The 22,744-nt window shown below is 36.3% G+C and overlaps 1 protein-coding gene across 13 annotated transcripts in view; it reads right to left on the bottom strand.

Moving 5' to 3' along the window:
* The window catches only part of MAP4K3 (mitogen-activated protein kinase kinase kinase kinase 3), a 197,662-nt gene that overhangs the window by 53,809 nt on the left and 121,109 nt on the right, over positions 1–22,744 (bottom strand). For 7 of the 13 annotated variants that reach the window (XR_014842159.1, XR_014842158.1, XR_014842154.1 and 4 more), the window contains 9 exons: positions 20,082–20,124; positions 18,152–18,224; positions 12,738–12,869; positions 12,483–12,545; positions 12,318–12,399; positions 12,105–12,215; positions 9,379–9,457; positions 3,955–4,013; positions 2,606–2,668 (listed from right to left, as the gene is read on the bottom strand). Coding sequence is in view for 6 of the 13 variants with exons in the window: in XM_021088336.2 (XP_020943995.1) it covers positions 2,606–2,668; positions 3,955–4,013; positions 9,379–9,457; positions 12,105–12,215; positions 12,318–12,399; positions 12,483–12,545; positions 12,738–12,869; positions 18,152–18,224; positions 20,082–20,124 (705 nt within the window). In the remaining 7 variants the exon portion in view is untranslated. The remainder of the gene's footprint in view (positions 1–2,605; positions 2,669–3,954; positions 4,014–9,378; positions 9,458–12,104; positions 12,216–12,317; positions 12,400–12,482; positions 12,546–12,737; positions 12,870–18,151; positions 18,225–20,081; positions 20,125–22,744) is intronic. The other 6 variants (XR_014842160.1, XR_014842155.1, XR_014842157.1 and 3 more) reach the window with 1 other exon arrangement.

Raw genomic sequence — 22,744 nt, 5'->3', positions numbered from 1 at the left:
GTGGACAGAGCCATCACAACACGCTCAAGTTACTAGACTAGTTACAGGGTAGAGAGAAGAATACTTATAACTTTAAAGTAGTATATTTATGGTTTTGTTGTGTATTTTTTTTACCACCTGGAAAATATTAATAACACAGTCAATTTAAACTTTTGATTCTGTGTTCTTTTACTTCTACAACAGATTTCACTAACTGTCTCTTTTGATAATTTCAACTCTTTATATGCCATCTCTCAAAATTGTACCAATGACTGTCCCCATATTAATTCCCATGAAACCTAGGAGCCACCAGTCCATTCTCTTTGTGAAGGATCTATAATGGTTCCTACACAACAATGAAACCGGTCTTTTAGTCCCTCCCAGAAGCCAGATGAACCACATTAACCAAAAGCTTTTCTCTTTCTTTGATTTCCTTTTACCGATTATATGTTAGCCTCTCCTTATCAACAGTCACCACCCAAAAAAAATTTTGGCAATGCACAGTGTATTTTGTTGTATGGCTATGGGTTTACACATACAAGTATTTTCTGCATCAAGACTGCAACTTTCCTAAAAGAGAAATTGTGTCTAAAATCTCTTTTATGTTTTACAAATGTTATTGGGCACAGACTTAGGAATTTATATAAAGAATCATTTAAACTAATCAGATTTGAAAGCGGTATGTTATTAAGGCGGAGAGTAAGGAAAGAAAGGGCAGAAAAGTGGAATCTAAAAGTAAATATGGAGGCACCTACGGCTCTGATCAGCTATGGAAGTAGGAAAAAAACTATTCAATAGCAACTATTAAGAGTACTATTTATGAGTTCCCGTCGTGGCGTAGTGGTTAACGAATCCGACTAGGAACCATGAGGTTGTGGGTTCGGTCCCTGCCCTTGCTTAGTGGGTTAACGATCCGGTGTTGCCGTGAGCTGTGGTGTAGGTCGCAGATGCGGCTCGGATCCCGTGTTGCTGTGGCTCTGGCGTAGGCCGGTGGCTACGGCTCTGATTTGACCCCTAGCCTGGGAACCTCCATATGCCGCAGGAGCGGCCCAAGAAATAGCAGAAAGACGAAAAAAAAAAAAAGTACGATTTAATATTTACTAGGGTTAATTTCCCATCTTTTCTTATCTAATGGTAAGACAGCCTTAATATTTGTAACTTCAGGGAATCTTCATAACCCAAATTTTGGCCTGAGAAAACTGGATATTATATAATGCTACAAGTTAAAATTTCATCTGAGACTGACTTCATTTTTTCATTTTGTTTTGTTTTTTGTCTCTCTCTCTTTTTTTTTTTTTTTTCGTCTTTTTGTCTTTTTGCTATTTCTTGGGCCGCTCCTGCGGCATATGGAGGTTCCCAGGCTAGGGGTCTAATCGAGCTACAGCCACCGGCCTACGCCAGAGCCACAGCAACGCTGGATCCGAGCCGCGTCTGCGACCTACACCACAGCTCACGACAACACCGGATCGTTAACCCACTAAGCAAGGGCAGGGACCGAACCCGCAACCTCATGGTTCCTAGTCGGATTCGTTAACCACTGCGCCACGATGGGAACTCCTCCTGACTTCACTTTTTTAAAAAGATTTTAATTTTTTCCATTATGATTGATTTACAATGTTCTGTCAATTTCTGCTGTAGAGCAAAGTGACCCAATCATATATATCTGTATACATGTGTGTATATATATATATATATATTCTTTTTCTCACATTATCCTCCATCATGTTCTATCACAAGTGACTAGATATAGTTCCCTGTGCTATGCAGCAGGATTTCATTGCTTATCCACTCCAAATGCAATAGTTTGCACGTATTAACCCCAAACTCCTAGTCCATCTACTCCCTTCCCCTCAGCAACCACAAGTCTGTTCTCCAAGTCCATGAGCTTCTGTTCTGTAGAAAGGTTCATTTGTGCCATATATTAGATTCCAGATGACTTCACTATTAATTAGGGGTAAATTATTTTTAAAGTTATATATATATTATGTATGTAATATATGGATATGTACATATATAGATGGTTTCCAATTCACTAAAATAAGTCACATTATTCAAACTAAACACTTTTGTATGAAAATGTAATTTCTTTTTTTTTTTTGCCTTTTCTAGGGTCACTCCCAGGTCAAATCGGAGCTGTAGCCACTGGCCTATGCCATAGCCACAGCAACATGGGATCCAAGCCACGTCTGCGACCTACACTACAGCTCATGGCAACGCCAGATCCTTAACCCACTGAGCAAGGCCAGGGATCAAACCCACAACCTCATGGTTCCTAGTTGGATTCGTTAATCACTGCGCCACAAAGGGAACTCCTGAAAATGTAATTTCTAAAAAAAAAAAAACCCTGTATTTGAGTGAGAAAATAAAATGTTTTTACAATAAAAGAAAAAACATTTTAATTTCTTATTGCAACATTATAGTGTATTTGAGTAAATATGTTTATTTAACTTGTAGAAAAAAAACAGCTATAATCCTTAATATACGGTAGCTTGCTAAGTGGCAGGAACTTGTAAAACAATACTTCAACTGGTTCATTAAAACTGGGCAATATGTTTGATTTAAAAAAACCTAAAAACAATTAAGACTAAAACAATGCTGACAAAGAATATCAGAAGATGAGAAATACCAGATTAGATCTTGCAGTGTAGTATATTTCTTCTGAACTGTCCAAAAAATCATCACTGTCGGGCTGTTTAGCAGAGACCAAGAAACCCAAGTTATTTACACTTAGACTAAAAGCCACAAATTCACAAAGGGAAACTTTCACAAATGAAGTAAGCCCTGCTAACATAATTTTAGTATAAGGCAAATGCAAATCAGATTAAGGAGCTTTTAAAAATGCAACAGTGCAACAACTCTGCTCTATAACGTAGTTACTAAATTAGTATAGAATTTTAACACATGCAATGCTAACTTAAAAAGAGAAGCAGAAAATAACAACTGGCATTTATAAATACCATGATTACTTTTTCTTCTAAACCTTCTCCATCCTCTATATAAAGGTCAGGCTTAAGTACTGTAACATGATCATTTTAAGAATTTTTCTTTAACCTTCTTTTCCTCTATGCTGATATACTGAATTAGAGCAGCTCCTTAGGTTTAAAGCTAGACTCCCTTTGTATGCTTTTAGTTGAGTGGGTTAAAATAAGCATTGAATTTAAGAAGAAAGTTCCCACTTCAATCCTGAGCACTCATTACCAATTGCTTTTTTTAATTATTAAGTAGAAAAGGGAAAAAAAAGGAACATATAATTTGGAGTGCTGGTTAAATAATTTCATTAGGACTAATTTTGTTTAAGTATCATTTTTTATTCTTCCATAGAATATTACCATCTCAAATGTTTACATATCATTTTGCTTCTGAGACTGAATGTAATATTTTATCATATATCTGGAAAGGAATATCTAAACATTAACAAAAAAGAATCATGAAAAGAATTTTCTAGTAATATTTAAATAAATGATAATAAACTTGATCTACTATGTACACCTAGTCTCTCCTGAGTTTCAGTATTCCAAATAGATTGGACTCCCCCCTAATGTTTAGAAAAGGCTTATATTCTTAAAAAGCTGCCCAGAAATTTAGAAATTTGCCCTCTTCTCTTAATGAGAAGAGGTGCTATTACTGGTCCAACATTCTAGTTTAAAACTATGGCATTTATCCTAATAAACAGATATGCATAAAGTCCCTCAAAAACTGCAAAGCAAAAAAATGGGGGGAAAAAAAGAGCTAGCATTAAAAACATTTAATCAGAGAGTAGAAAAACTAGTAAGAGTCTCTGAAAATAATTTTGAAAATATTCAATCTCAGCAACACAGATTTATTTATTCTGAATTTTATGAATACTTACCTTTTTATTTGTATAAATGCTTTGAAAATATGAATAACTAGCTTTTGTAGTCAGTACCAACATAATACAAAAACTAATTAAAACACTTATTTTCAGTGTTAAGATTCCAAGACTACACTACTTACAAGTTCATGATGTGGTTCTGTCTCCTTCCTTAAGGGTGGATCAAATTTTACTTGGCCAACTAAAAAAGATAAAAAGTAAAACCGTGATCTGTTTCTATATTCTTAATGATACAATAATTTAAAAACACATTTTATTTTACCATTTATCATATGCTGTTCACAATCCAAAGATTTAAACAAAGAATCTGTTAGCTGGAAAATACCCAAGAAAGTACAAGCTGTTAAATCTTAAACTAATACTTCTAGGCCTTTTCCATAGTAAAAAAGATGATTAGCAAAATTATGTGCATGTTACAGCCAGGATCTAACTTGCTACCTCATTGTGACCCAGCATAAAACGGAGACAATCTTAACCCAGGATTTAGGTATATGACAGCAATTCAGGCATAGTACTTTTTTGGAAGCCAGCCTACAAAGTGGTCTCTATTGAGTCCTCCCCTCCTGGTGTTCATAAACTTGTGTGGTCCTTCCCCATATCCCCAAGGTGGTCTATGTGACCAGATGAACACATCAGAGTGATGGCCATAACTTCTGAGATAAAGTGTTCTCTACTTGATCACCTGATTTGGAGGAAGTCATGCTGTGAGCAGCCCTCAGAAGGCTACATGGCAAGGAACTGAAGCCTCAGCCTAATTGTTGCAAGGAAATCCTCAACTCCAGTCAGATCTTCAGAAGACTGCAAACACAGCTGACACTCTGACTCTAACTCCATGACAGACCCTGAGCCAGAACCACCCAGCTAAGCTGTCCTGGATTCCTGAACTTATGTGAGATAGTAACTGTTTATTGCTTTAAGCTGCTAAATTTTGGGGTCATTTGTTATATAACAATGAACAAATAATATACTACTGCAGCTAAAGTGTAAACTAGTTAGAGCAGACATAAATTGACTGTACTACATTCACCTTTTCCCCTGCTATTCTAATTTAATGGATATTCACTATCTTTACCTTTCATTTCTCTATCTCATTATCATCATTATCTGATCTTATAAACTAGGTATAGCACTCAAGACCACTGAGATAAAAGAAGAGGCAAAAATATAAAACATTAAGAAGAAAAATAGTCACAAATAATATCACAGCTCAACATAACAGTATTACAAGCTCAGTAAGAGGTTCAGCCAAAATAGTAATTCTCAATCAAGGTAGGGAAATGGAGAGAGATTTCAAAGTACAATCATTTTATAACTGTTTTGATTTTAGCTTATGATTGCTATGAATGTTAATTAAAGGAGACCATGAGATTTGAATATTTAGCAACAGAGGCACAACTAAAAAAGGTTGAGAGAAATACTTCTACAAAATCTTCAGTTGTGTGTGAAGTATGTGCATTCTTTGTGGCTGTTGTGCACTAGGTATCAAATTTTGGCCCTTAGAGATAAGCAGGCTCTTCAAGAGTGGGTTCCGCATACCCATTCACATAAGATCATACATTAAATATTATAAAATAGCTTTCAGTAAAGTATTAAAGTATATATTTTCTACATACACACACATCACCTTGATAGAGGGCCTAATGAACAGCCCTTACATATACTTGTCATAAAATAGAAAAATTATATCTGTAATAAAGTTACATGAGGACAGTTTTATGCATTATCTGCCTTGTGTTTTGGCAAATGTGAACATGCCTGCCTAGCAGACTGAACAATCACTGAGCCCAGGGGTGTGGGGATGCTGTGGCAGACTAACCACAAGACAGAGCCCCGACTGTAGCAGCTATTCAATACCCTTGTACTCTGGGGGAACACATGCCAGAAAGAGAGGCCCGGACAGCAAAGTTCCCATGGAGATTTGCTCATCACACCTCACACCGGTATCACTCTTCTGTTCTCTCAAATTCCCTAAAGTTACGACAAGTTTCTGCCTCAGGACCTTTCAGCTACTGTTCCAGTAACTGCTAGGCAATCATCTCAGGTTGAAGTCTCTTTATGAAGCTCTTAGTAATGTCGAAAATTCCTACTCATCTGTAATTGTCTATTGGTTTTTTTGTTTGTTCGTTTTTTTTTTTTTTTTTTTTGCTTTTTAGGGCTGCACCTGCGGCACATTGGAGGTTCCCAGGCCAGGCCTCTAAGAGATAAGAGTTACAGCTACAGCTGCTGGCCTGTGCCACAGCCACAGCAACATCAGATTTGAGCCTCGTCTGTGACCTACACCACAGCTCATGGCAACGCCGGATCCATAACCCACTGAGTGAGGCCAGGGATCGAACCTGCAACCTCATGGTTTCTAGTCAGATTCACTTCTGCTATAAGAAATTTTTTATTTTTTATTTGTCTTTCTAGGGCGGCTCCCACGGTTTATGGAAGTTTCTAGGCTAGGGGTCAAATCAGATCTGCAGCTGCCGGCCTATCCCACAGAAACAGCCATGCCAGATCCGAGCCACATCTGTGAACTTCACCACAGCTCATGGAAACGCTGGACTGTTGAACCCCTGAGCGAGACCAGGGATCAAACCTATGTCTTCATGGATACTAGTTGGGCTTGTTAATGCTGAGCCACTATCTCTTTGAATGTATGTCAAGCCACATGACATAAATTTATATTTTAGCATCCAGATGAAAACTCTGTCTTAGCTTCTTTGAAACAGCTCCAATATGATCACTTGCTGACCCATCATTATGTATCAAAACTGATCCTACTATGCAGATAAGAAGAGTCCCATAATTATTTCTTCTTAAAGCGTCTTCGCCTATCATATTTAACTGAAGGCAGAGGGGACTTCCTAAAAGGGAAAGAGTAATAACCTTTCTGAAAATGAGTCAGTTTTTACATATGTGTTGCCTAAATACCATTTACTTTAATAAAGAGAAAACTGTGATTGTATGGAGAGACACAATGTAATTGTAAACATAAATTATTATCAAGAAGAACAAATACATACAACTAATTATTCTTTCCAAAGTCTGTCTTGATCAATAGCATGATTGATATTTTACATATCATATCTCATATAAAATCATAAAATATCCTAGGAAAGCTGATATTAGAATAATACATAAGAAAATATCAAATCCAAAAATTATTAAAAGTGGTTTTAATCCTGTTGCCACCTCAACATACTAGAGGGAATATGACACCTTTCTTGCTGGCAAACAGGGGAGTAGGGAAGATGTCCATCCTGTATCAGCTGCTGCCAACAAGAGGAGGGCATATTAGAATCTCAGAAAAACTGGGGTAAAAGGCACCTAGTTTCAAAGAGCACATACATGCATATGCAGTTAAGGAGCTGAGAATCACTGATATAAACTAGTAAAGAATGGTCCAGACAATACAATTTTTAAACAGAATTGAAAAATAAGATAGAAAGTACATTAGATTTTCAATCATACTGAACACATAGGTTTTCTAAATCAACTACAAAGGCATCTCTAATTACCTTTGTATTATTAAAGAAAAGACAAAGACATCTTATAATTACTTTTTATATATTAAAAATAAAGGAAAAATGCTCCACTAAGGTTGTCATTTTCAGAAAAATATTTTGGGTGGAAACTGGCAAATTTAAATTGTGTGGCTTCAAAGGGAGCAATAAAGGTAATTTTACATGGTCACATAACCAACTGTAGCGAAACAAAGTACAAATCCTAGTCCTGAGCTTTCTGTACAGTACATCGTACTTTCTTTCAAGAATCTCCTCCTTTAAGAACATTTCCAGGTAGCACTAGCACCAAACACTGCCAAGAACTTAACACACAATATATGGTCCAGCCAAAATTTCAAAGGAAGGGTTACAAAGGACTTCCGGTGTAAAGGCCACACAGGTGTGCTGAGGTGGCTCCTGAAATGGAGCCGTGTCTGTGAAAGACACCTGGGCTGGAAGTTGAGAGATCCAGGGCTTGCTGTTAACTAGGTGTACAGCTCCATCCCATAGGTAAATATATTCATGTCTTCATTTCCTTCTTATTTTCTATTAAATGGTGATAGTGCCTATTCCTACTTTTATTACTTAGCTTTTAAGATGAAAAACTCATTTTAATTAAAGTATGAAATACATTTTTACTAACATGACTAATGTAGCTCAAAATTGGGAACAGTCTCTTAACGGTAGTTAACTTGTGTTCCCACACTACCTAATCTCACTAATGTCATTTTGGATTTTAGGTTCTCAGGATAAGACTTTAACTTATCCCCAATGAAAATTGTCTTCATAAGCCTAATTGTTCTAAATTAGCATTCTAAGTCATAGGGAATTAATGCTTCCATGAAGAAGATAAAAAGTTAAGACCCTATTATTCCAGATTTCCCCTTTTTGAAAAAATATTTATGGCTGCACCTGTGGCACACGGAAGTTCCTGGGCCAGGGACTGAACCCAAACTGCAGCTGCAACTTATGCTGCAGCCGTGGCAATGCCAGATGCTTTACCCCACTGTGCTGGGCTGAAGACTGAATACACTCCTCTGCAGTGACCTGGGCCACTGTATTCGGATTCTTACCCACTGTACCACAGCAGGAACTCCTCCAGAGAATCCTGATGGAGTAGTTTATCTTTGATGACTTGATGGTACCAGATCCCACATAAATGGTCTGTCTCATTGGGCCTGTAACTTGGCTGTTCAAGAATTACCTGGAGAGCTATTTTACTCTATTTTTTTAAACTACGCTTATTTTATTTTATTTTATTTTTTAAATTAGGGCTGCCCATGCGGCACGTGAAGTTCCCAGGCTAGGGGTTGAATTAGAGCTGCTGGCCTACACCACAGCCACAGCCACATCGGTGACCTACAACACAGCTCCTGGCAATGCCGGATACTTAACACATTGAGCGAGGCCAGGAATTGAACCCACATCCTCATGGTTACTAGCTGGGTTTGTTACTGTTGAGCCACAATGGGAACTCCAGGAGAGCTATTTTAAAAGGTAGAGTTCTTTTTAAAGGAAGTGCTAATGAATCAGTTTCTGTGGAAAAGTGGGATCTGAGAACCCACTCTCAAAGGCTCTCAGGTTACGCAGATGCCAAGCTAGCTTCAGACCTCTACCTCTCCTGGCTACTTCAAGTGTGGCTCTTAGACCATCGCAGCATATGTCTAACTTGGGAGCCTGTTAGAAGTAAAGAACCTCAGGTCTCACTCCAGATATACTAAATCAGAAACTGTATTTTAGCAAGCCCTCTAGGTGAGTTCTACACACATGAAAGTTTAGAGAGCATTGCCTTGATTACTTCTATCCTGCCTATTCTAGGAATTTTACCCCTCTTCCCAAACAATAATGACATTAATACACCCTCTCAGCCGCCACCAAAAAGTCCCCAGGAAAAAGGAAAATTAAATTTTCACTGCTTTAATTAAACTCTGTCTTTTAAAGGGTCTGATAAGAAAAACTATTGGGAAGAAAATGAAGCAATAATAATGGCAACTAAATTACAACCTGAAATCCTATTTTATGCTGTTAAATTATAAACTGTATATAGTATACACTTACAGTTTATCTCTGAGCGTGTTTTTTCTTCTCTCACATTTCTACTTGTTGAGTGAATTCTATGTGGTACAGCAACAAGAGGCTAGGAAAGAACAAAATCAATGACAAGTCAGTCTGGCCCACAAAATTACCTGAATATGAAAGAAATATTTCATTTTATATAAAAATGGGAACAAAATACAATGACTTTGTAAAATTAATAATAATAACAAAAAAGAGACAACCCTGAACTGAAAGCTTCTTACTCCTCAAACTGGGAACTTCTTAACATTAGGGATATACTTTATCATAGCAGGTTCCCAATAAATGTTCTCTGAGTTAAATATAAATAAATATTCAAAATTGAATATTTAAACAACTCAATGGCTGTTCAAAAGCTGCAGCTAGCTTTCTCTGTTGTAGAGGAGAAAACTGTGATTTAAGAAATCTGCCTCAACTTCGTATATCAAGAAAGATGAGATAAATGAAATGAAATAATGCAAAAGGCATTAATAACTTATGGCTTTTTTACTTGGGAAACATACCCCTCCCACCTCCTTATTTTTTTTTTCTTATAGAAGCAGCACTCTATTTTCTTTCCTTTTACTTTATTATATTAAAAATCTCTCTATGTGTATTGTCAATTTCAGAGATGAATAGCCTGGAGAGCAGTAATTACTTACTATTATTTCGTAAAAGAGGTCCTGTATAAAAAGCTTCTGCAACTCCGTCCTATATACTCTAAGGTCTCACCTTAAGAGGTGATGCCACCATCTATTTCATGTACCAAATAGGTTTTTTTTTCTCTGTATGAAATACTATCTCTGAAGTTATTACCTTTGAAGGACATACACTCTTACACATATCTTTGTGGGAAATGTAATCATAAACATTTGAGCTGAAATTCTTAAGATTCTATAAGGCAAATGAAGAACAGGAGCCATGTTAACCATTCTCGGGCACCTCTCAGGAAATAAAGATTTATGAATCGAAAAGACTCAAAACTTAAAACACCAATGATAGTAAAACAGTAGCAAAAATAATTTTAAAAGTTAAGAAGTTAAACCTTACACGTACATAGTGATTTGTAGTTTACACAGTGCTATCATATACCTTAGCTCATTCTGTTCTCAAAAGAAACTTGTGAAACAACTATTAATCTTCATTTTATAGATGAAGACATTCAACTAGTTAGTGGCAGAACTGAGAAAAACTCTGGACTTTTGATGACAATGTTTGGGCAAAAACAAAAAGCAAAATTAGGTATCAGGTTAGGTTAGTTACACAGATTGCTGTTATCAGTGAACATGGATCAAATCTTTGTTCACGAGAATGTTACTTTTCTAGTTTAAATGGCATAGATATAAACTTATTAAATTCTTATAATATACACAGTAAGTGGGTTAAACACAGAGAAGGAAACATTATTAAGTAAAAATCAGAATTACAATTACTTCAACACATGGGACTTCTCTAATAGGAACTACAAGGGAATGCTAAATGAAAAGCTGACTTTTTTTTAAACAGAGAAATACATTAATTCTCACAGGTTCTAATATTTTAAATCAAAATGTACTTAATAAAATATTAGTTTTAATATTTTTTACTTCCCTATACATTTAAAACTGACATTTAAATTTTGATAAAAAATCTTTAAGGTCACAGAACACATAATTTTTCTTACTGACTATTAAGATCATCTTGCAGGATTTTAGCCCACATGGTCATTTTTACAGTCCTGTACTACCATACAAATCAAGGAATGCTTGTATATTAGAGAAGAATTTGTAAGGCAAAACAACAAAAACAAATTTCTCCTTAGTATAAAGTCAGTAATACAATAATACTTTACATTTCTTAAGTTCTTTTGTTTCTAAACACTTTTCCAGACCTTTAAACAAAAGGAAGGCAGCTTATTTAGAATTGCATAAAGATGAAAAGCTAGAACAATGGTGAATTGATAAAAAGGTTCTCTCTGACCAAAACCAATTTGAGACCATCTTTCTGACCACTGAGAGCTATCACTCCTTCCATCATCAATTAAATTTATACCATTTTAAGTGTCTTCCATAAAGCCAGTCAAGTTCAAGGCTATTCAGCTCAATTACAGGCCCAATAACAGAATTCTGACATGTCACATATGCTGAGTTTATCTTAAGTGCCACAACTATTAGCTGAGTTAGGAATGTTAAATATGCTAACCGAGGTGAAGCTTCCATTTATATCAATGTGCTCCCATCATACTAGGCTTATTTAGTTCTCAAACTATATTGGCTCATTTTAAACACTTCCATAGTAAACAATTAGGATTTTAGTCACAACCAAGTCAATGCTCTAATTTCTAATAACCACTAATAGGTCATGAAGTATCATATCAGGATTCTTTTTGAAAAGACAAGGAATAGAAAGCTTGAGTATATTCTAACATCTTGTGTAGGTGCTTCCCATTTGCATTCTCTTTCACAGCAGATAATAATATATATGGCAACTTCATCTAAAATGACTACTTTAAAATAACTACAGTAATTTTAACAAGTGAATTAGATGGTTCTGCCTTTGCCATTTTCAGAAAATAGTCTAAGTAGTTAACAGAAAAAATCCAGCACATGACTGCCCTAGGACAGGCAAAGCGAGAGTTAATTCTTCCTTCAAGAGTTTATTTAAACCAGACCCAGAACTTTAAAAAATTGATTTTGAGATGCATACATATATATATGTTAAATATACTAGTTGTTAAGAACAATTCCTACCTCAGGATCATCATCGTCAAAATCATGGTAAGTGGAATGATCTGGATTATTCACTTTATCCAACAATTCAATTGCCAAAGACCGTGTCAAAGGCTGTGTGACAAATGGGTGCTATAAAAATAAAACAATATAGTACACAACACTTAACAGAAGTCTGATTGAGTGACATTTTACCTTTAGAAAAAAAGACATATTTCAGGGAAAAAATAATACCTGTAGTAACTTTTCAGCGGTAGGTCTTTTTTTTGGATTTTTGGTAAGGGCCATTTTCACAAAATGATGAAAACTATTTGACCTAAGAAATTTTGAAAATCAGATTTTAAAATTTCTTTTTTTTTTTTTGCTTACGACTATAAAAGTAACACAAAAAATACTTACCACTTCATTTTATCCTTTAATTTAGGAGGCTGAAAATTGCTTTTTGTCATTAGAAATAACGCTCTGAAAAAAACCAACAATCATTCTACATTTTAAGATTGCATATTTTAATATATAATATTAATTCTATTACTACTATTCCCAAATAAGGGAAAGCAAGATTAAGAATATTATGTGTTCATGACATAATAAATAATACTAGGAGAGGGAGGACCTCAGTTTAAGCATAGGGTTCTTCAACTATGATGCACTGACCTCATTGGGTGTAAGTCAAACATAGGAGGCTGAAGCTCAGCAAGTTCTATGGCAGTGATTCCCACTGCCCAGAGATCACAGAGTTGATTGTACCCGCCTTTCCTCTCAACCGCTGCGACTTCTGGAGCCATCCTGAAGGAAATATTCCAGAAAAGAAAAACCTGTTCATTGTACATTACTTTCATATTCCTACCAGAGGCACAAAGAACCATCACTATCTAGGTTGAGGCCTATTTAGGCCCTGACATTTAAAAACTAAATATGTAGTACTTAAAAGGCCCAAATTTCCCAAGATCTCAATACCTCACTGACTTCTCCCTTCCAAGCCTCTAATGGTTTCTCTGTTGTTACTTTGTTAAGTGATTTACTGTAAAGGTTTATAAATATTTACAGCTGTAACAGAGCAACATGTACCAAATTTGCCCCTACTCCAATCTCTCTTGCTCATACTATACATGCAAAATTCTATAGAGAAATAACATGTTACAATAAATAATTCATAATTTTTAGCTCTATCTCCTTAAACACCAATAAACTGCAAGCTGCCCTCTGATTGTTTTCACTTGACTAAATCCATTTATTGGGGCACCAACAGCTGTTTTGTCATTTAGTACTTAACTCATATTTACTATAAAATTAATTGGATGGTGGCAAGTTCTAAAAATGAGTGTCTGCTTTTAAAAAATATATTCAGAGGAAAGTTATCTAAATTCAGTATTTTTGGGGGGGGTTTCTTTTAACCTTGCTATAGTCTTATTCTAATTTTACCTCTATAAATTTGTATTTGAATGATTAAATAATTATATTTTCAAATATAAAAAAAATTCGAATCTTAAGCAGTAGTTCTGAAAAGAACGGAGATGAACATTTCAACTCATATCAAAAGTGTAATTTAAATAGGCAGTCTTAACAAGTATGTTTGTCTTCCTGGTATGATTTCAGGAAAGTCAAGTCAGTCAGTCAAGTTATTCTCCCTCTCCACCCCAAATTCCTCTAAATTCAAAACACTTTATCTTAAAATATTTTTATTCTTAAAGTAGCTTTTATGAACATCCAAATGATCATAAGACGGTGAACTTCAAGGTATGTCAGCTGTAACTTGACTGACAGCTGGTTTCCTTCCAGCCAGCTGGTCTCCGAGATGCCCCCGAGTCTGAAGTACACACAGGTGATGGATGTATCCTTAATTAGCTCACCCAGGGAGCTGTTGCTCTCCCCTCCTCTACAAAAACACAGCGAAAGATGCCACCCCATGCACTTCTACCGCTGCCAGTTAAGTTGTACGCTTATCACAGTCACCTGAGTCATCACAGAACCTGTTCATTTGCTATATCTATTCATTATGAATACATAATTTAACTAAATATTATAAAACCATTTATTTTGAGGTAAAAAGAGTCAGTTGCTATGAAAATTAAAGTGTACGTTTTAGAAAAACTTGTTAAAGATAAGTTTCTAAAGACAAAACAAACAAAAAAACCCCTGGCAAACTAGGTTAAGAACACGACAGCTGTTAAAGACTGCATAATTCCATCTGTATGACACAGAAAGGCACACTACAGAGACAGAAATCAGATCAGGTGTTGCTAGAGGCTAGAGATGGACAAAAACAGGGGAAAAAAGAAACTTTCTTGGGTGATAGAAATGCCACTACCACAGAGTACACATTTCTCAATGTTCTTAGAACTGTATACTTAACAAGGCTAAATTTATTCTTCAATAAACCTAACTGGAAAAAAGTCACAGGCTTTATAATGTCTAGGTTCTCACTTTATTTATTTATTTATTTTTTAGCTGTGCCCGAAGCATATGGAACTTCCCAGGCCAGGGATCAAACTTGTGCCACAGAAACAACCTGACCCAGTGGATCCATAACCTGCTGTACAACAAGGGAACTCCTCTCAATGCACTTCAGAGAAGCACAAACCAGGAAATGCAGGTTGACTGACATGGGTATGGGTTACATTATTAAGACAGAACTCCAAGTTATCCACTCAAAGAAAAGGCCTTGGTCCTATATCAAAAGATTGAAGGAAAAAAAGTACACTCACATGTCTGAAACTGAAATAAAATGTTTAAGGCACACATGTAGTGTATTGGTTTTGAGATTTGCCAATTCCACAGACTTTTTTGATTAACTGAATAATCGCCAATCTTAGTCATAACACATGAGACATTCCATTCTATTCTACATCCCTAGAGTTTAGGTAGGAAAGATACGATACCAGAAAGGAAGCTGATGGAGTTCCTGTTGTGGCTCAGTGGCAATGAACCCGACTAGAATCCTTGAGGATGCAGGTTCAATCCCTGGCCTTGCTCAGTAAGTTAAGGATCCAGTGTTTCTGTGAACTGTGGTGTACACTGCAGAAACACGGCTCAGACCCTGCATTGCTGTGGCTGTGCTGTAGGCCAGCAGCTACAGCTGGTTTGACCCCTAGCCTGGGAACCTCCATACGTCGCAGTTGCAGCCCTAAAAACACACACACAAAAGGGAGCTGAGAGTTGGAATGCTCCCAAATTTTATTTTGCCTAATTCACTCTTTCACATGCTCCCAAGATACTACCTATTCTATCAACAGAAGAATGATGTTAGTTTTTAATCTCTGAAGCTGTAGTTGGAGATCAGTTATCATCAACAAACATTAATAAGGAAGTGCAGGGAATCATGTTAGACCCTGGAGAGTCACTGAGTTCCTCCAGATGTTAAAAATCAAACAGGAGACAGTGTACCTAAAAATAATAACACACAGCTCTTTAAGTTCTTACTCTTCCCAGAAATTGACCCCAGACAACAAGAACAAAAAAGAGAAATGTAAACATACCACTTCGAAAAATACAGAGAACATATTTGGACTGAAAATAAAGTAATTGTAAATGATGTGGCAAAGACAAGGAAGGATAAACCTAAGTGTGTATGGAAGAAAAGAACTCCAGAAATAAGTAAAATTTAGTGTGTATCAGTTATTACTTTACTGATGACTATATTCCAACTAGCTGACTCTTAGCCTCTAAGAATCCCAGAAAGACTGACAAATTAGGGTTCCAATCTTACAAAGTAAAGACTGGGGCAGAAAACAGGTGTATTCAAAAATATCAAGCTAAATAATGAACAGTTAGTCCCCCAGATCCCTCGTCTCATCCATCAAGGCCCACCCATTACTCCTTCCCCATTCCTACAGGATCCACACCAAGAGAAACTGAATGAGGGGCTGCAGACCCAGAGATATCAGGAACAAAGGAGAGCACGGGTTGGGAATAGCAGAAGTCTGTGTGTAGACCAATGAGTTCCTCAGCTTCCTTTACCTGCTCAGTTCAGGAACACTAAAACCAGGTTTTCCTGCTGCCTCACATGCACACACAGCTGTTAATCAGCTTTAAGTGTCCAGCTCTTCAGTGTAACCAGAAGTCAAGGATTACCAGACATTTGAGGGAAGCCTCCATTATGAAAGCATGTGTCTCAAAAGCTGAGGCAGGGAGTTCCCGTTGTGGCGCAGTGGTTAACGAATCCGACTAGGAACCATGAGGTTGCGGGTTCGGTCCCTGCCCTTGCTCAGTGGGTTAACGATCCCGCGTTGCCGTGAGCTGTGGTGTAGGTTGCAGACACGGCTCGGATCCGGAGTTGCTGTGGCTCTGGCGTAGGCCGGTGGCTACAGCTCCGATTCGACCCCTAGCCTGGGAACCTCCATATGCCGCGGGAGCGGCCCAAGAAATAGCAACAACAACAACAACAACAACAAAACAACAACAACAACAAAAAAAGACAAAAGACAAAAAAAAAAAAAAAAAAAAAGCTGAGGCAATCTTACTGAAAGTAAAACAAAAAAGATTTTTAAAAAGTGAGAGAAATTTAAGAAAATTAATGGATTAATCCAAGTGGTCCAAGGTAGAACTAAAGAATTCCAGAAAGAGAGCAAGAAAAAGTATAGTAATTATCAAATAAATAATACAAGAATATTTTCCAGAACTGAAAGACATGAATCCTGACAGAAAAGCACAAATGCCAACAACGATAAATATCAATCAAGTGTGAGGCTACACAGGCAGAGTCTCAAAAATTTTACTCCTCAAATATCTCAGGAAGTTTCAAACCTAATGACAGGGAGAAATTCATCAAAGAAGCAGCACTGGATTCCAGAAAATGAATTCCCAAGTCGAAGCTATATGAAAGACCTGGAAAATAAACAATTCAGATTGGAAGAGAAGGTAGGAGGACTCCAGGAAGAGTTTTAATAAGGAAAAAAACCAAACTGAAACTAAAAAAACCCAAAATCAAGACTGACAAATTTGATAGGCTTTATCGTGTGGAACATTATATAGAGTCAATCTGAAAGACTGCAGAATGTGGGAGGGTATGGAAGCATTTGCCAGGGATTAAAAATAAAAACTAAGCAAATAAAAGATGAAGTTATTAAAGAAAAAAGTTTTTCAAGATAGTAAATGTAATAACTATAATAACTGACTCAGCAAGTACATTGAAAGGGTACAGACTGAATGATGAAAGGAGAGAGCGAAAATCCTCACCTATCATAAACACAAAGCCTATAAATAACAACAGATAATGCTAGAGATGACAGAAGACACAACTAGGAGAATTTCAGTAAGTCTCTTTAGCACTATTTGACTTTTAAAATATATATCTGTTTGATAAAAAGATGAATCAATATAAAGATGGTACATCTCTTCAATATGAAAATCAGTCATCCAGATCAGTGCTGAGGCATACCAGGGGGACATCAGAGGAGGAATGGAGCACTTAAGATTTCCAGAGGGCTGTTAACTTCAACGTAATGATATGAACAAAAAAGCTCTATACCTGTCCACCACTATATTTACAATGCCTAACAGCATATCTAGCACATAGTAAGCGGTCAAAAACATTTCTTGAACAAGTAAATGAATGATCAAAGAATACTGAGCAGACAAACATGGCTAGAGAAGAGGTCTGTGGAGGTGACTAGTAGGACTTAAACCTAAAGAGGCAGAGAGAGGCCAGACACCACAAGTCTCCAAATGCCAAAAAATATGTTTTGACCTTGTGTGCAACCAAGATATGTCAAAAACTTTTGAGCAAGGGAATATCATCAATAATACTGGAAAATTCATCATAATATGGATGGATCTGAGAAGATACATGTAAGGTATGCAGGACCAGAGTTTGGTTTTCTAGCAAAACTGGAACTATAGCAAGATTTCTAAAAGCCTTATCAATCTTTAAAGCCTTTTCCACTGAATGAAAAACAACATGTTAGAATATTCCATGACTGTTTAATCTACCCACAGTGTACACGCCTAAATTACTTAGCTTGTTGATGACTTCATAATCTGTTTTAATTTTGACCATTAAGTCAATTTTTAATAAATGCTGCATACAGTGACAATAGAAAAAGTTAAATTATCAATTAAAATACAATTACCAATATGGTGTACCAATGAAAGACTTCCGTTTGGCAATTGTAGCTGTTATCTGAGCAGATACTCCAAAATCAGCTATTAAAAAAGAAACGAAATATTTAGAAAATAAAACTGAACGTAAAATCATTTAAAGTAACATGAGAAGAAACTTTTAATAATTATTTTCATTAAACTAATTTCACAGAAACGAGATGTTCTTGGACATCACATTAAAATGTTTAACTTTAATGGACTAGCCTTAAAATGTAACAAAACAGTGTATATGACATCCATATAGATTTCCATATATTCCCACATGAATCAAATGACAACAAAAGTCAAGATCAAGTAGTTTGGATGAAGAAGAGACAACTGAGAAAATCTAACCTGACTGACTTAATGTTTTAATTTCTAATTCTTAGGACCTGAAATTCAAGGCAAATCACTGGAGGAGACTTAAATAGGAATATAATACACTCATTTTCTGCCACACATGACAAGTGACATCAAAAAAGCCATTAAATCTACTGGTAAATCTCTACCTTGAAAAGACATTCAAATAGAATATTCCCAAAAATCTTACTTTAGCAATACATTCTAATCCCAATACCAAACACTATCGGGAAATTTATTTTTATGTCAGTTTGCTATTCTTTAAGTATGTTGAATCCTAATATTTTCCAGTTTTTTAATGATGATTTCTAAATTCTTATAAACCAAGATATATTATACATTGGATGTCTCTGAATAAGGTACATAATATTGTCACAAAATATTAAACTGTTCACTAACCATCAATAGTTAAATAATTAAATAACTGCTTTTCCCATTTTTAGAGTTGGCTTAGGAAAATTTTATTATATGTAAGTTATCATACTTTAAAATCTGCTAAAAAAATAAAAAAATAAAATCTGCTTAGTCCTATTATAGGCTATGGGTCAAGATAGTTTTAATCATATTTTTACTGATTTATTTTTAATCATAGTTTTAGAAGATAAATTTTTTAAAATATTTATCTCTTTTATAGTTTTACAGTTTAAATAACTTCCATATTTATTATTAAATATTTCATTTAATACCTAAAACACATGACTTTGTCTACATATTGTACATACTGTACATGTTTTCTGTCCTCAACTTTTTTTTTTCTTTTTCTTTTCTTTTTAGGGCCACACGCATGGCATACGGAGGTTCCTGGGCCAGGGAATCGGAGCTACAGCTGCCAGCCTACACCACAGCCACAGCAACACAGGATCCAAGCCACAGCTCACAACAACACCAGATCCTTAACCCACTAAGCGAGGCCAGGGATTGAACTGAAACCTCATGGATTGAATTCTAGTCGGATTCATTTCTGCTGAGCCATGATGGGAACTCCTCAACTTTCAAATTAAGTTATTATCTAGGTTTTGAACTGTTTTAATCATAACTTGACAACCAACAGTTCCAAAATAAAAGTTACATTTCAAATAAAGCACCATTCTGCATCTAAATTACATTCTTATATAAGCAATATGGTGTTTTATTTTAAAAGCTTATGTAAGTAAGTAGGATTTTAAGCATTATTGATTTTTATGGCTTTTGTTTATTTGCCTTATTTTTTAGTTACAATGTAATTTTGTACAGTAATTTTGTATAATGTAATTTTGTACAATGTACAATGTAATTTTCTTACTAGATGTCCCATTCCTAGGGTTAGAGGTGAAAGAATCCAAAAGTGATATTATTTCACTATATCGACAGTGAATCTATCAAGTGAAAGACAGACTTTATCCCCATTTAAGAGAAGCAGAAAGAGATATAGGGAGATGACCTATGTCCTGCAATGAGATTTCTACCTAAAAATATACAGATGCTGCTGAGGGAGGAGACACCTAGTCCTAGAGATGAAAACATACACTTACTATGTTTTGGAATAAATTTGCATCAGTGACAAAATTCAAATTTACTTACCTAATTTCACATGACCGTTATCCGTTAATAGAATATTAGCTCCCTTCAAAGTGAGAACATTTTAGTTAAAGTAGGAAACACTTTATCAGACAGCAATTTAATAAACATATATGTTTAAAATAATCACAAGTGGTGGCCTTAGACCTAGAAATACTTACAATTTAAAATATGCCCAATTAAAATATCAAATCAGATTCACAGGAAAAAGTCCACTTTTTAGACAATTTGACTATCTTAATAAAATGTTCTGCCTTGCAAAAAGCTATTAACATAATATGAATGTTATGAAAATGATACATTAGTTTTAATCTCAATGTTAGTTTTTTACCAATCAAGCACTGTCACTATCCTATAAAGTTAGGACAGCCGCATTTTTCAATTCCTTGAATTACATTTTGAACTTCATTGCCACTTCCTGCTTCAAACACCAAAACACATCTCCCTTTCTAGGAACTTAACATTAGCTAAATGAGTGCTAGTGTATAAGACTGAATCTTACTACTTAGTCTTGTGGGGCTGTCCATCTTAATGTCTTCGGCTCAGAGTTTAGGGCTATTCAGTACATAAATAACTAGCTACAAGCCCACAGAATTTAAATGTCACCTGTTCGCATGACCTGGTAGCATTTTAGTTATGTTTGCTTCTTGACCTAAGCTCAAAGAGGGTGATAATGACTACTTCATCTTCACAAAACTAAAAGCTTTTGGAGGAGGTAGAAATACCACTTTCCAAAGGTATTGTAGGCACCCCTCCTCTGGCCCCCCTCCACTTTTCAGCAACTTTTAAATGAGCAAGCAAAAGAAAGCAGCACCTACAGTTCAGGATGCAATCAATTATGTAAGTCTATGTTCAGAGGAAAAATACTAAGAAGCCCCTTTCAGCCCCTAAAAAAGGAAGAAGCAACCCAAACCTGTACCCCCTGACATTACTATAGTTTTAAGGAATAAAAGGAGAAATTATAAAAAATGGAAAAGAAGCATTCAGTATAGGGAGGAGTTCCCGTCCTGGCTCAGTGGTTAACGAATCCGACTAGGAACCATGAGGTTGAGGGTTCGATCCCTGGACTTGCTCAGTGGGTTAGGGATCCGTCGTTGCCGTGACCTGTGGTGCAGGTTGCAGACGTGGCTCGGATCCCCGTGTTGCTGTGGCTGTGGCGTAGGCCGGTGGCTACAGCTCCGATTCGACCCCTAGCCTGGGAACCTCCATATGCCGTGGGAGCAGCCCAAGAAATGGCAAAAAGACAAAAAAAAAAAAGAAAAAAAGAAATCAGTATAGGGATTTCAACATATGCCGGAGTCTTCAGTTTGGTCTTTCTCCACCTCCAGATTTATTTTTCTAAATTACAGTTTGTATCATGTCACCTGTACTTAAGATACGTCCATCCACCCATCCATTTATGCATTCATTCATCCCTCTCTCCCTGAGGGACAACTACCAAACAAGTGCTATTTCAGGGTCTGGGGTTATAGTAATATAGATGTTCCAGCTCTCATGGAATTTACATCCAAGTAGGAGAGAAAGAAAATCTAAAAATTCACACACACATACACACGCAGATGAATGAATGAACAAACCAACAAACAATTCAAAGCTAGGTAGAGATAAATATCCTTAAGATAAATAAAGCAGGAAGGGAAGCCCTCTCTAAGGCAGTGATATTTAAGCAGAGATCTAGATGAAGAGTGGGTGCAGAGTTGTGCCAAAATCTAGAAAAACATTCCAGAAAGAGGGAACAGCAAATACAAAGTCTTGGGACTAGAACGAACTTGACATATTCTAGGAACTGCAAGTTCAGTGTGGCTAGAACAGAAAGTGAAAAATGGAATGTGAGATGATGTCACATTATAGGAAAACAGGGGCCAGACCACATATAACCTTATAGGCCATGGTAAAAATACCTGGACTTTATACTGAGTATGACAGGAAGCCAACGGTGGTATATAAGCAAGAGAGTAACAAGATCTGATTTTAAAAAAATCTCTTTGATTGTGAGAACTGACTGTAGGACCACTCCAGACTGGGAGCAGAGAGACCAGTTAGAAGGCTTCTCCACAAGTCCAGGTGAGATATAATATAATGGTGGCTTAGACAGGGTAGAAACAGTGGCGATGGTTAGCATCTACCCAATTATGCCCAAACTCTGAAGTTGGGACCATAAGTTCTTGTGTAACGAGCACAAAACCACCTGGCCAATCCCATCTCCTATATCACTTTCCTATATTCTCTTCTTTTTAATAATCTGGTACAACTTTTATGCTCCCTAAAATGACCCCAAACTTTCTGATCTCCATATTTTTCCTCACATCGTTCCCTCCCACCTCCATTTCTGACAAAAATCAATCCTTCCAGATCATTAAAGTGCCAATGACAGAATCTTTTTTGATTTACTTCTTTTCTCTTTTTTCTTTGTCTTATTAGAGTTGCACCCACAACATATGGAAGTTCCCAGGCTAGGGGTCAAATCGGAGCTGTAGCTGCCAGTCTATGCCACAGCCATTTGGGGATCCAAGTTGCATCTGCGACCTACAGCACAGCTCACGGCAATGCTGGATCCTTAAGCCACTGAGCGAGGCCAGGGATCGAACCTGCATTCTCATGTATACCAGTCAGGTTTGTTACCACTGAGCCACGACAGGAACTCCCGATTTACTTATTTTCTTATG

This window comes from Sus scrofa, chromosome 3 (assembly GCF_054392235.1).
Source record: "Sus scrofa isolate SSC_HxYL_T2T_F1_AM1 chromosome 3, Sscrofa_HxYL_maternal_Yorkshire_Landrace_v2.0, whole genome shotgun sequence".
NCBI classification, from domain to species: Eukaryota; Metazoa; Chordata; class Mammalia; order Artiodactyla; family Suidae; genus Sus; species Sus scrofa.
Note: the sequence above shows the minus strand (reverse complement) of the source record. Positions and strands in the feature narration are given on the sequence as shown.